Source organism: Dreissena polymorpha, chromosome 1 (genome assembly GCF_020536995.1).
Source record: "Dreissena polymorpha isolate Duluth1 chromosome 1, UMN_Dpol_1.0, whole genome shotgun sequence".
Lineage (NCBI taxonomy): Eukaryota > Metazoa > Mollusca > Bivalvia > Myida > Dreissenidae > Dreissena > Dreissena polymorpha.
Genome location: NC_068355.1, coordinates 210,622,655 through 210,636,189, shown reverse-complemented (window position 1 = coordinate 210,636,189; position 13,535 = coordinate 210,622,655). Strand labels below are relative to the sequence as shown.

The window sequence follows — 13,535 nt, the reverse complement described above, 5'->3', positions numbered from 1 at the left end:
AACAAAAATATCAGCTATGCTCAAGACAGGCTCATTTTGTTGTTGAATGACAAGAAAACAAATCATTTCTGTAAAGCAATGTAGCTTTTTTTATAGTTTACCAACACTTAATGGCATCTGTTCTGCTCTACATACATAACTTGCCACAATGTTTTAATTATGTCAAACTTGACACTAGGAATGTTCTACACTCAAACAGTTGTTATAATGAATTTAAAACGTTATAACATATGATCAGGTGGACGTTAACGTTAAATGTTCATCAACTTTGACGGATCTTGAGCATATAATGGGCAAATAATTACATCTTTTTTTCGAAGTGCTGGTATACATCGTTAAGGATTTTGATATCATAGGGCCAGTAGTAGTTTGTGGTTATAGGGTCTTTATGAAGCCTTAAGTGCTATATTTTCCTGAAATTCGTTTAGAAAAAGATTACTTATTTGTGGAAAATAGTTTTAAAAAACAAATAAAGTAACCAGTCATACAATTTTGATTTATTTTTAGTATTGATGCAGATTAGAGAAGACCCTATTTTGTTGATCAGTGTTTGTTGTACAATACACTATTAGCGGCTCTAGGAGAAGTGCCCCCCGGAGAACTGCCCCCCCCCCCCCCCCAAAGATTTTTCACTGGGCGGAGAACTGCCCCCTCGCTGTTTTTTTATAGGGCGGAGAACTGCCCCCCTGCTGATTAATAAGGGGCGGAGAACTGCCCCCCTGTCAGAATTGATGACCCGGAGAAGTGCCCCCTAATTAAAGAAATTTCGCGGCGATATATAAAGCGAGTATTATAATGACAATAACGCCAGTAGCTTTCTTGCTATTATGTCTGGAAATTGAGTGAAATTTCAAAAGTAATATAAAGTTGTACAAGTAATAAAAGTTATAAAACGGCAAAACAATACCTGCCTCGGCATGGACGTCGCCATCTTGATAATCACGTGATTTTCGTCTATGTGAACAAAGAAAAACAAATCACTTTTTGCTAATAAAAAGTTTTCGCGGCTGAATTATTTGATATTTTCCCCGTAATTAAAACAAACAATTAGCATGCAATTTAATCCATCCTTATGCAAGCTGAAAACAATAATTTATTTGTTTGTTTTCGCCAATTACGGATTTGGACGGTTCAATATAATAAACCCGTAAGCGGCTTTATTCAAAGCTAACAAGTTCTTAACAATTAAGGTCGGTCCGGTCTACCAATTAAAAGATTAAAAGATCGCGGTGCTTATCGTTAACGGTAACAAGTTCTCTGCCTGCCTAATTAAGTGTGATTAATGTTTTGCCATTTTAATTATTGTTTGTTGTATATAGGACCTTTCACACCTAACAACCCGTGAAAACACCGACCACAAGTGTAAGAGACATTAAATGTGACAACTGTACATTCAGATTATTAAAAAAGCACATACTTTCTATTATTAATACTTATCAATTACCGATCATATTATATCCTACATCTATTTCGTATATTTTTTTATATTATTGCCTTTGCTTTGCCTATTAATTTACTTTTTTATAAGTAAATTTACGTTTTTGTTCCATGGGTCAATCTATCTTTATAATATTAATTAATTCCGATGTAACTTTTCCTCCACAAGTACTGAGTTGCACGTCTATATTCACTCTGGATCAGCAGACGATTTATTTCATAAATAAATAAGCCTATCTTACGGAGGAATCCGAGATAGCCGATGTATCACGATTGGTCTATATTTAGTTGCGACACATGGCCAGAATTAACACGCACGCGTTTCCTGTGTTGATCTCGACTATGTTTCGCGCTCTTATTAAAACACGACTTTTACATGGCATTCATGTATAGTGAGTGGTGCAGATGCGTACCAAGGGCCTTAAACAGTATTATCAGATGCCTTTAGACAATTTGTGTTATTCAGTTCGATAAATGGTAATATACTTGTACTGAAATTAAATTGTTACCGGATAAAATTTGTACGGCGATAACGTAAAATTACCCGTAAGTATTGTTTTCACTACGTAACTAATAACTAATATGACACCGGGGGGCAGTTCTCCGCCCCTACAGATTTGATGGGGGGGGGGGGGCAGATATCCGCCTACTAAATTCTGACAGAGTGGCAGTTCTCCGCCCCTAACGATTTGATGGGGGGGGGGGGGGGCACCTCCCCGCCACCTTTAAAATAAGGGGGCAGTTCTCCGGGGGGCAGTTCTCCGGGGAGCGCTTCTCCGGATACCACTATTAGCACGTTTAGAGCAATGCTAATCCTCTGGTACAATCCAGAGTAGCAGACAAACAAATGTTTTGAAAAAAAAGTCAAATGCTTCTATTCAATTTGCTCGATTTATGAATGGTATAATGTTCGAATGGTGAAACACACCAATTTTATCAAGATACAAAGAAATAATGATATTTTATACCGTTCTTATTGTTTGATTTAACATTCTTTAAATGTGTTGTTGCATATGTAAACACAGTGTGTGCGCGCATACTAGTGTCGGATTAAACACCGTATAAAAAGATGTATATCCGTGACTGATCAAAAAGGTGGTTATTGAAAAGCGTGGTGGGGAATACATGTATGTTATATCATATTCATGTCGATCAGTCACTGAGTATGGTCAATGAAAGTGAAATTTCATATAAAAAATGCTCTGTAACTTCATTCTCCAAATACAGTTAAAAGTGACCAGAATGCAGTAGTTTACGTTTCATTTTCAAAATTTTCTAGGGGGAGGACCTCCAAAGCCCCCGATAGCAGGAGGGGGGGAGGGGGCATCCCCTCCCGCACATAACCCCTTCGCCACTTCGTTGCCTAATAACAATGGTCGATGGCAAAAATTCGTACCCCCCTTTTCAAAACCCTGGCTACAGGCCTGTAAAATCATAAAAAAAGACATGCTCGTGCAATATATATATACCTCTGTGTCAGAGTTTGTAAATTGTTAAAAAAATACTAATCTAAATCAGTTGAATCGAGAAAAGAATAATTTAGCCTATAAATTTTATAAAAGGAAAGATCAATATATCAGGTGCCTCTAAATGTACCTCGCATGAGCCTTATTTGTAACGCGATGTTACATACTAGGTCGCATTACACTTTATCTTGACTAATTAAAATATTTCCGAATTAAAAATGCTGTTGTTATTTTCCACTAATTTGACGTATGTTATATATGTTTGAACTAAGATGTTTATGATTACTTAGTATGATAAGAACTACGATATTAATGATAACTGTATGAAGAACAAGTATTGTTTATAAAATATCAATTTGTTCGCCATAAAGTGCATTAATAAAACACTTAAGTCGTGTGAGTTTTTCTTTTTTTATTCATCATCGTAAATATACGTTTTATTCATCATGGTGACCATTTCTTCTACTGCATCGTTAGCGGCCTGTGTTAATAAAGCTTCAGTCGTAGACTGAGCCTTTGCTGGGTCGGGCAATCCTGCTATAGTAGGAGAACGCGTCTGTACTATTCCCGTTTTCAACCATTTTGAAAGAGACATTTTTTTATTGAGATACGCTAGTTACTGCAACATGTTGTTTTATTGATAAGTGTTTGGTCAATAATAATTTTATAATCAAGCACGGTATATAAACTGTACATCAACGACTGTCCTCTTTTACGGGACGTCGTCAAATTAACAGTTTGCAGATTTATCACATATGCCAATTAGTGCCAATTAAACTTAAAAGAGACATTACGGTTTTCACACCTGTATTTTGGGGACCTTATTAATCAATTGTTACTACTAGGGGACCAATAGCGCTGTGATTTACAAATATTGTTAAAACAACATTGATGGCGGGGACTCTTATCGACAATTATCGGCAACAATTCATGCTTCAGTGCACATTAACCTCGAGTCTTGCTGTCAACACAAATAAGCAGATTATGCTTCGTTATTACTCTGGTTGTTTTAATAAAATCTTAATAATTATGACGGTAAGTCTTCCCCGAAAATTTGAAATCCACGAAATTACGTATCAACGAATTAGTTGTTTTTTTATTTGAAATGCACGAAATTACGTGTCAACGAATTAGTTGTTTTTTATTAAACCACGAAATTTCATACCGACGAATTTCTATACGTTTACAGTATGTATAAAGTTCTTCCCTTTAGACAATTTTAGTGTAAACATGCGTTCAACTATTTAGTTGCATTTTAAAAAGAAAGGATGTGCAATAAGAAAATTGGCGACTGGTTGATTGTGTGTAGATATGTATTTGAACACTAGCTCTAGCGAAACGTGCAATAAACGTACTGCACAGGTGTCGTGTTAGATGAAAGTTTACCGGCGGTCAAAATCATCTTAGTCAAATACTAGTACCTCGCATGGGCCTTATCTGTAACGAGATGTTACATAACTTCATAACCTATCGGCTCAATGTTGCAGTGTTAAACCCAAATTTTTAAAGGCTTTATTTTCCCCAAAATTTCGATGTGCTATCTAAACGTACAACTTGATGGGACGAGTGTGGTTATTGTAACAATATGGAAAACGACCGGGAAATAACGTGTTATTTGAATTTTGAAACGTTTATATCAGACCTCAATTTTCCGCGTAATGTACCCCAACTTTTGCCACAAGAAGAACCTAAAAACAAACGAAATATTTGAAACGCTAAGCATACCTAACTTTTAGGATCACTACTAGGCAGCGAAAAGTGACCGTTCAAAGGTCAGTTAATATATGTTACGGGTGATCAACCCAAGGACAAACGGACAAACAACGAGACAGCGCTTGATTGGTCGGTAAATTGCTCGATGAGCTCTTGACGTTACAGAACTCATCGCAGATCTCAACAAAACAAGCTATGTGGCGATTGGCAAAATTCCCAGATCCATCATCAACGTGAAGGCCCAACGAAGAAAGGGCAGTGTGCGAATTAAGATTGTGAATAAATAGCAATTCAGTTGAGGGACCGTTTAAGAAGATGACTTTCCGTTGTTTAAATTCTGTTAAAATGGCGATAACAGTGTTTTTCAATAGGTCCTCAAAATGAAAATGTTCGTTTAAAAATCACTCCACGATAGGAAATACTTAACCACCGATTAAGCAACTTGTAGACGTATAAAACTTTGGACATACCCACAATCCATCATGTACGGAGTTCGGTTTCAGATGCGTCGCTCATTTCTTTTTATTATTTGTTGGTTTTATTTTATTATAATGACATAATACGGATAATTGACTCATACAAAAGTGCACCCGACTTTGTTTTTGTTTCCAAGGGGTATTCATCTAAGCACCGTAGACACCGCAGACGACATTCTTTCCAATAAATTACGTGGAAGTGCTTTGAAATTAATCAGAAAGTGCACCAAGACGGTGGTAACGCATCCTCTAATCATTGTTTGTATGAATTATTATACAATTACCGATTGAACTTTCATCAACAAATACCAGACAGCTATGGACTCGCTCAGACGTATATGTTTGCTTATTTCTATTTACAACTTTAGACTCTGTGAACGAAATTGTAGCCGTGCTCTATGAAAATCGGGTTTAATGCGTGTGCGTTTAGTGTCGTCCCAGATTAGCTAGTGCAGTCCGGGACGACACTTTCCGCCTAAGCTGAATTTTTGCTTAGAAGAGACTCTCTGTAAATGAAAAATATCATAATATTTATACCCCCCCCCCCCCCTTTTCACAGAGCGCGGCTCATTTAATTACGCATGCTTTAGATGTAATACAATAATTGGGCAAGTGTTGTTAACAGAACGCAATCTCTATTTACCTCGACCTATATAAAATACAATGCAATCTATGGAAACATGTTACAGAGTACTTTAAGTACTACTATTTTTCCCTCCAATCTACCCCTATTTTGGGTATCGGGTATTTATCTCATGGATAAATAATGTTAACAATGTTTGAACATTTATTTTAATTAAACATATTAAATTTGCATGCATATTTCAAATTTTCATTATTGAAACTGTTTTTGAAATTTGAACATGTTAAAAAGTTTATCTTAAGTATATTGCAAGTGATCTGTACAATTTAAATTGAATTTCTAAAATTTACAAGAAATCATCTTTTCATTCATGCGATGGAGGAACTGTATTATTATAAAGTACTGTAAACTTACAGCTCGTTTCTTGAAGAAAGGTGTGTTTCTGATTTAGAGATACACTTTAATTTCGAATTTGACTGGTTATCCTTCCGATTATCGCTCTACGTACAAACATTCAAACTGGCCGGCAAAACAAAACAAGACCGGAAATCGACGCCTCGCGCATGCGTTAACATGCGAGATTAAACTACGTGGTTTGAATGTTTCTGTTTATTTTAATATTCTGTCGTTAAAAGTTAACAGATCGATAGTTAACAAATGTGTATGTTATCCTTCAAGCAAATAATTATAAGAAAAAATAAAAATAAAGTATACATTCCACCAAGCGGCGATACTGAATTCAAGAGAAAAACTAGCGGCGATACTGAATTCAAGGGTGAAAACTGCAGAAAAAACTGCATACGCTAAAAGAGTGCATATTTACCTAGAAGCAACGTTGTTGCAACATCCTTCTCAAACGTTCGACCGACGTTTCGCGTGCAACGTTGCAGAAACGTTCGGAAGATGTTACTTATGTCGCGACCAGAATGCAACGTTGCAGAAACGTCCTTGCAACGTTATTATGAAACGTCCTGGTAATGTTTTGTATGCAACGTTATGGCAACGTTCGGTAATGGTTCCCGACGTTGTGACGTAAATATTACGTTTCGGCAAAGTTCGTAAAACGTTTGATGCCCACTGGGCAATTTCGTGTGACTAAAAATCAAACATAGACCTATGGAATTTAATTATTTTTAGTCCTTTTCCTAATTAGAATATTCAATCATCAATCTACTAGTTCAATAATTTATCTTTTCTTAATATTCAGTTTTTGTATGCTTGCTTTGTTTTGTGTTAAATACTAGTACCTACTTCCCATGGGAAAGACTTCGGACCTCGGACTTTTCTGTTTCAATTTTCTGAGGTCCGCTATAATTTCCGAAATTGACGGTCCTCGTGTCCGAAAAATTGATATGGGAAAATTGGTTGTTAAAGCTTCATTTACTTTGAGTTACTTTGATTTACTAGTTGGTTAAACGATACGATAGAACGGTTTATTACCTTCTAGTCAAGCTATGTGTGCTGGTGACGTAACAAACTCATATTGCTATTCTCAGAACCTATCAAATCCTGGTATTGAAGAAACATTTACACACGGAATATACTTCTGCATATGAACGAAAATTGTGGCTGAACACATCTGTTAGACACATCGTGTAATAGTAACGAAGTTTTACTTTAAATCTGTCAGATACCTTATGCAACAATAACGGCGTTTAACTTTACATATGTAAAACACTATGCAGTGATAGCGGAGTTTTACTTAACACATGTGAGACACTTTATGCAATTACAGTGGAGTTTTACTTTGCATCTGTAAGACAACTTCTAGAGGTGTTTAACTTATACACAAACAAGTTCCGAAGCACGAGTATTCATTAATGTTACATCACGATAGTGGTAAATTGTGTAACCGTTTTTGATCATAGTGCATAGCTATTCGAAAACACTAGAAATTTATGCAGTCTATTTAAAATGCGGTATCTGTTCCGAAATTTATTGATGAACATGAATAAATAACTACTGACCATATACACAATTTCTTTTATTTTATGATATGTTCGCAAGAACAAATCTGATTTCTGACTTTGTTGAATTACATGTACAATGCCCGCTTTAACGACTTTCGGAAATATTTCCGTATATGCTCAGACACGATAAGCTCCGAAAACTTCGGCAATCTATTTTACATGAATATCGTTTGAAAAAATATGTTTTTTTGCAAACAAATTCTATTATTTGTATTATTTTATAGATTTAATATCTTTAAATATGCATTGACAATTTATTCGCAAGTAAAATAATGGTGAAGATGATGAAGACGACGACGATGACGACGACGACGATGACGATGTTGAAGTTCAAGATGAAGATGAAGATAAAGCTGATGATGATGATGATGATGATGATGATGATGATGATGATGATGATGATGATGATGATGATGATGACGATAATGATGATGATGATGATGATGATGATGATAATGATGATGATGATGATGATGATGATGATGATGATGATGATGATGATGATGATGATGATGATGATGATGATGATTTTTTCTGGAAAACTTGGGTATGCCGTTGCTTAAGTGATGCATTTGATTCAATATAATCTTATATATAATTCTATGCAATCTTAATATTTAAAATCCAAACATATATTCCCGTTAAGTGGTAACGCAGTCACACTCCTTAACCTTCAATTCTCAAATTAGGAAAATCAACATAGGTTGAATCAGTTTATTGATTCGTACTCCATAGCATATCTAAAAGCTGATATTGTATCTATTTAACGACCTTGTTGTTGCCGCTATGCACTTGTTCACTGTTATAACTGACAGATTGTTATTCTGAAAGCCCGTGCTTGAATAACAGTGCATTTTGATTGTGCCATATTGTGATGGCAAATGCACGTATTTACCTATTTACTTATTGACGGTGGTGTGTAATCGCCCGAGATTTATCAGTCAACGTATTTATGTATAGATGTTTCTGCATAACAGTATCTGCTTGTATCATAAAAATGTCCGATACCTGTCTGTCCGGTATATCAGTATATAAAGAAAAGCTAAATTAAATGTCTGGGATCTTCCATACAGATCAAAGGGGAGCCCCGCCCTGTCCAAAGTTCAGATCAGAGTCATGTATTTTATTCGAACATATCATCATACGGCTGGAGTAATGAACTCACAAATGTTGTTATCAGACAAATATTCGCGCTTCTTACCTAGGCGACCCGGGTGTGAGTTAGGTTGGTGGCCATCATACCGGGTTTCCTCTGGGTACTCCGAATTACCCCCACAGCGCAGTAAAAATTTATATAAAAAAACGTAAAGCTGAATATTTCAGCTGCAATTGAAAATCCGTCCCAACGTTCGTGAGCAAAATAGTTTATTTGGTAGTTTTTGTACACTCTCCGGGTCGTCACTTAATGCAGTCTCGTGCGTGGAATGATCTCAAAAATTTCGAAATACACGCACAGTCAGAAAATAATTATGTATAAATATGACTTCGTAATATTGAAGACAAATTAAATTGTAAAAAAACTTAGTTGTGAATTACGCTACAAAGGAGAGTAACTGTGTTAATTTTGTTGCATAAGATCGGTTTTCCATGCGTTATAAAATGAATAGGTAGGCCTTCATGATATACTAGTAACCGAGTTTGTTCGCGATAATAACAAAAGAAGTGTCCATTTATTGAGACTTATGCCCCACATTACACTGTATATGTCCTAACATGGTAACTGTTTACCTCATATGCGCCATATGTTTAACCTCGACGTCGTTAGAAAGATATTACTCATACACTGTCGGATGTGTATCAATCTGTACAGTTTCAAGAGAAATCATCAATAAAACTTTATGATTAGACCTATCGTATAATTGTTTCTGTAATAAACGATTGGGTTTACATTTACTTCAAAGTAAAAATCTGTATTGTATTAGTCCCACGACGATAAATCGGTTGAAGATTAAATCGGTTGAGGATTAAATGAATCAAGTAGAGAAAAAAAATTTAGTACATATACTTGAAAGTTCAACGGTTTGTTTAATTGAGCCTTGTTCTGAGAAAACTCGGCTTAATGCATGTGCGTAAAGTGTCGTCCCAGATTAGCCTGTGCAGTCCGCACAGGCTAATCAGGGATGACACTTTCCGCCTATACTTGATTTTCGGTAAGGGTGGACTTCATTGAAACTAAAAATACCATAAAAGCGGAAAGTGTTGTTCCTGATTAGCCTGTGCGGACTGTACAGGCTAATCTGGGACGAAACTTTACGCACATGCATTAAACCCAGTTTTCTCAGAACACAGCTCAATTAGTCCCATGCCGATGAAACCGTTTGAGGACTGAATGAACTGAGGTGACAATATTTCACGAGTATGACCTCACTCTTATCTGTAAGGTCAAAGTAACACTTATATCATGTCACCGGCCAAAGAAGAGGGCTGTCATGACCGCACGTTGACCTTAAGGGGTGTATTGCGACTAAACAACCGGGTACAAAAACCACTACAATCGACCGGGAAAGTTGTGCGATTTTTTTGTATCGTATTACTATGGCTTAGAATACCTATTAGCCCGAGTCTCTATTCGGATTAAGAGTCACAGAGCCAGCCTGACCCGGCGTTCCGTAATGAATATCAAGGCATCTAGTTCATCACTGCTTTAATGAAATTGCTGCTGTTGTATTTTTTCATTTTGTTAAGAATCAATAATAAGGGTTGGTGAAAACAATCAATGTACTTATCAACATAGACAACAGTTTACAGGGTACAAGGCCCAGAAACACGCATACGTTTTCAGATGACTTCAATTTTTTTAATCAGTAGTCATTAATAATCTGAATGTATATCTTTAGATTAGTATGCGTTTAATCGCAAAACAATGTCTTTATTTTACTGATTCGGCATCTCTAAACATTGTTTTATCGCAAAAGGGAATTGTGTGCGCAGTGTTGCGACTATGTTTGACTTTAAATTTCGCAGACATTGCAAATTACCAGAGGAGCCAAGTCCTTGATAGAACTGATGAAAACTTCATCTTTGACGGCTATTTTGAAGCGTTCGTGCCAATTAGGTTTAAACAATGAAATGAGTCGCGTTCTATGAGAACGTGGCATAATGCATGTGCGTAAAGTTTCGTCCTAGATTAGCCTGTGCACACCGCACAGGCTGATTAGGGACGATACTTTCCGCTTTTATGACATTTTTCATTTAAATGACGTCTCTTTTTAGCAAATATCTAATTTAGGCGGAAAGTGTCGTCCCTGATTAGCCTGTGCGGACTGCACAGGCTAATCTGGGACGACACTGTACTCACTTGCATTATGCCCCGTTTTATCAGAACGCGTCTGAAATTGACAAAAGTCAGTGAATACGTTCTGAACGTATCAAGAAAGTTAATCTGAACAAAATTTACACTACCAGACATAAATGAGAGTTGCAAAACAATAAATTCCACCAATATGTTGCAAACAAACGCAATAGTAGGAATCAATAACGTCCTTGTTAATGAGTTGCATGTACCATGATTTGTAATAATACTGCTTGAATGTTTTTGTTGACATGAGAACGACTACAACTAAACAAGGCTGAATTTTATTTTAGATGCATAACAAAAGTTAACATATTCATTGTTTGATTCTTTTGTGAACTTGTATTATTACACCGTATTCGAGTGTGTGTATTTCCATTAGTCACATAAAGTGCAAAGCTTAGAGTAAGGTCATTGAAGAGAAAAAAGAGCCTCATCAAATATTTATTTCTCAATATTGTTCGTATTCAACATGAATAAATCAAAGTACAATTGATATAATCAGGAGACTACATATGAGAGTTAACATTGCAATTCAATGTTAACTTATGTTGATTTATGCTATACATTTTTAAACATTTTTGACAAATAGAAATAATTTAAAATATGCATACAATAAAAATGCTGTGTCTATAAATTACGTTATTTAATGTTAAAAATTCAAAATTACAACTCATTACAACTCATACTTTGTATTAAGCATCAGGGTAATCTAAAAATAGTTTTAAAAATATATAAACGAAAAGTCTGACAAAACTTAGCGTACGCAAACACATAAAACCACACTTATATCGTTCATTGATTTTCATGGGTGAAAGTGCAGACTTTTAAAAATACTGAAATCTGGTCGAATAATGATGATATAACAGTTTTTACTATACTTTATTAAGGACAAAAATTATGCAAAATACTGAAATCAGTATTAATACTGAAAACTTTCACCCATGGATTTTATAGTTTATCGGATTAAGTCAACAGCAACAGTGGTCAAGTTAATAAAAAGTTGTTCTTACGCCAAAAAGACACGTGCTTAACAACCTTGTGTAGAAAGATCTTAGAAATGCGCATGCGTAAATTATTGATTATCCTTATCCTGCGAGCAAACGAACGCATGCCATACATACAAATCCAACAAAGCTGAACACTATTTTCAGCAGCGTTGCCTTATGTGAACCAAGTTCACGTAACAGGATCTCAAAGAACGTCACGAAAAGGAACGTTCCCGTGGCGATTCCTTGAAGGACGGCCGTTACGGTGTCCCGACCGGTAGCGTCATCGGAGGTATGTATTGCCTCACCCACAAGAACGCCGAGCGGGCTAACAACGGCAAAGTAAAGGACAACGCAAGCGGCTTTCTTAGCAGACGACAACATTTCCACGGACTGAAGACCGATCGTGAAGAAAACGAGGCACTTGTGAGTAGCAATGGCGATCAGAAGTTGCCAAACATCCGAGGCCTCTGTCAACATACCTATTGCGAGACCATCGAAAAGCATATGGATTGAAAGCGCTATCATGAGGCCTATTCCCCTTATTGTTGAATGATTTGTGTCTTTTGTGGTTGTCTCCATGGTATCGATTGTGGCAGATTGTGCGATTGTCGATTCAGTTTTTGCGTAGCCTGACTTCTTGTCGCCATGGCTGATAAATGCAACGCTTTTGTTGTTCGTGACGGTGCTGGTGGTGGTGAACTTGTCTCTAGGATATTCAGACTTGTCCGATGGTTGGTCGTAACCGGCGTTTTTTATTCCACCACACGGTTGGATGAAAGAATCGTCAATACAAGATTCTTGCTTGTGTTCTTGTTCAGCGTGCGCCACGTTTGATGGTTCAACGTTTCTGGGGGAGCAGCAAAAATGTGCAAGATGTTCAACGATTAACATGAAGAAGAATCCAACGCATACTAGCAGTTCCGTGAGTGGATATTCCGTTTTAAAACCATAGTCTTCTAGCGCATCTTCCATGTCCTCGCGCGCTTCCGGTAAAAGGTCCAACATCATAGCGGCGAAAATCACGCCGCCGGAGAAGCAGTTACACCAACTGACGACGCGATTAACGGTACCGGAAGTTCCAAATTTTCTGGTCAAACATTTGACCAATAAAATGGAAAGAAATCCGAAAATTGTTGATAGTCCAAACAATATAAACAAACTTGCAATTTTACTTGAATCCATTTTGTGCTGTTCAATTTGATATGAAATTCTTGTTCGACGTTTTATTTTGATTTGATTTTATTTCACTGTCGTTTAATTATAGAATTCGCGCTCCAAACAGTCGTTTAGCCCCTAATTATACCTTAAGTATTTCAGATTTTGCATTCAAATCAATCACATAATAAATTAGTAATTTGAGTGTTGTGAAATGAAGGAACGTGTCGCCAATGAAGTTCACAAAGCGTTCCAACTGCATTTTATCCATCCGCTCACTGATAATAAGCAGTCACATGACGAACTATTTTATCTTCCCGTTTTTTCACGTACCAGTCTCCACAATTTTAAAGCTATTCAGGCTTCATGACTAAATCGATATCTCAACTTCCGGCTGATGTAATTCTATCAAGTCATCATTGTATTGTTGTAATCTTCTGCTTTTATGATA

At 36.5% G+C, this 13,535-nt stretch overlaps 1 protein-coding gene across 1 annotated transcript; it reads right to left on the bottom strand.

The window, feature by feature from the left end:
* Positions 1–11,886: 11,886 nt before the first annotated feature.
* LOC127864853 (zinc transporter ZIP1-like) lies at positions 11,887–13,302 on the bottom strand. The gene has a single exon (XM_052404753.1). The coding sequence runs from the start codon at positions 13,109–13,111 to the stop codon at positions 12,026–12,028; it is 1,086 nt and encodes a 361-aa protein (XP_052260713.1). The 5' UTR covers positions 13,112–13,302; the 3' UTR covers positions 11,887–12,025.
* Between the last annotated feature and the right edge of the window lie 233 nt (positions 13,303–13,535).

Coding starts and splice junctions, on each gene's coding strand:
- LOC127864853 (XM_052404753.1), bottom strand. CDS start 13,111: ATGGATTCAAGTAAAATTGCAAGTTTGTTTATATTGTTTGGACTATCA.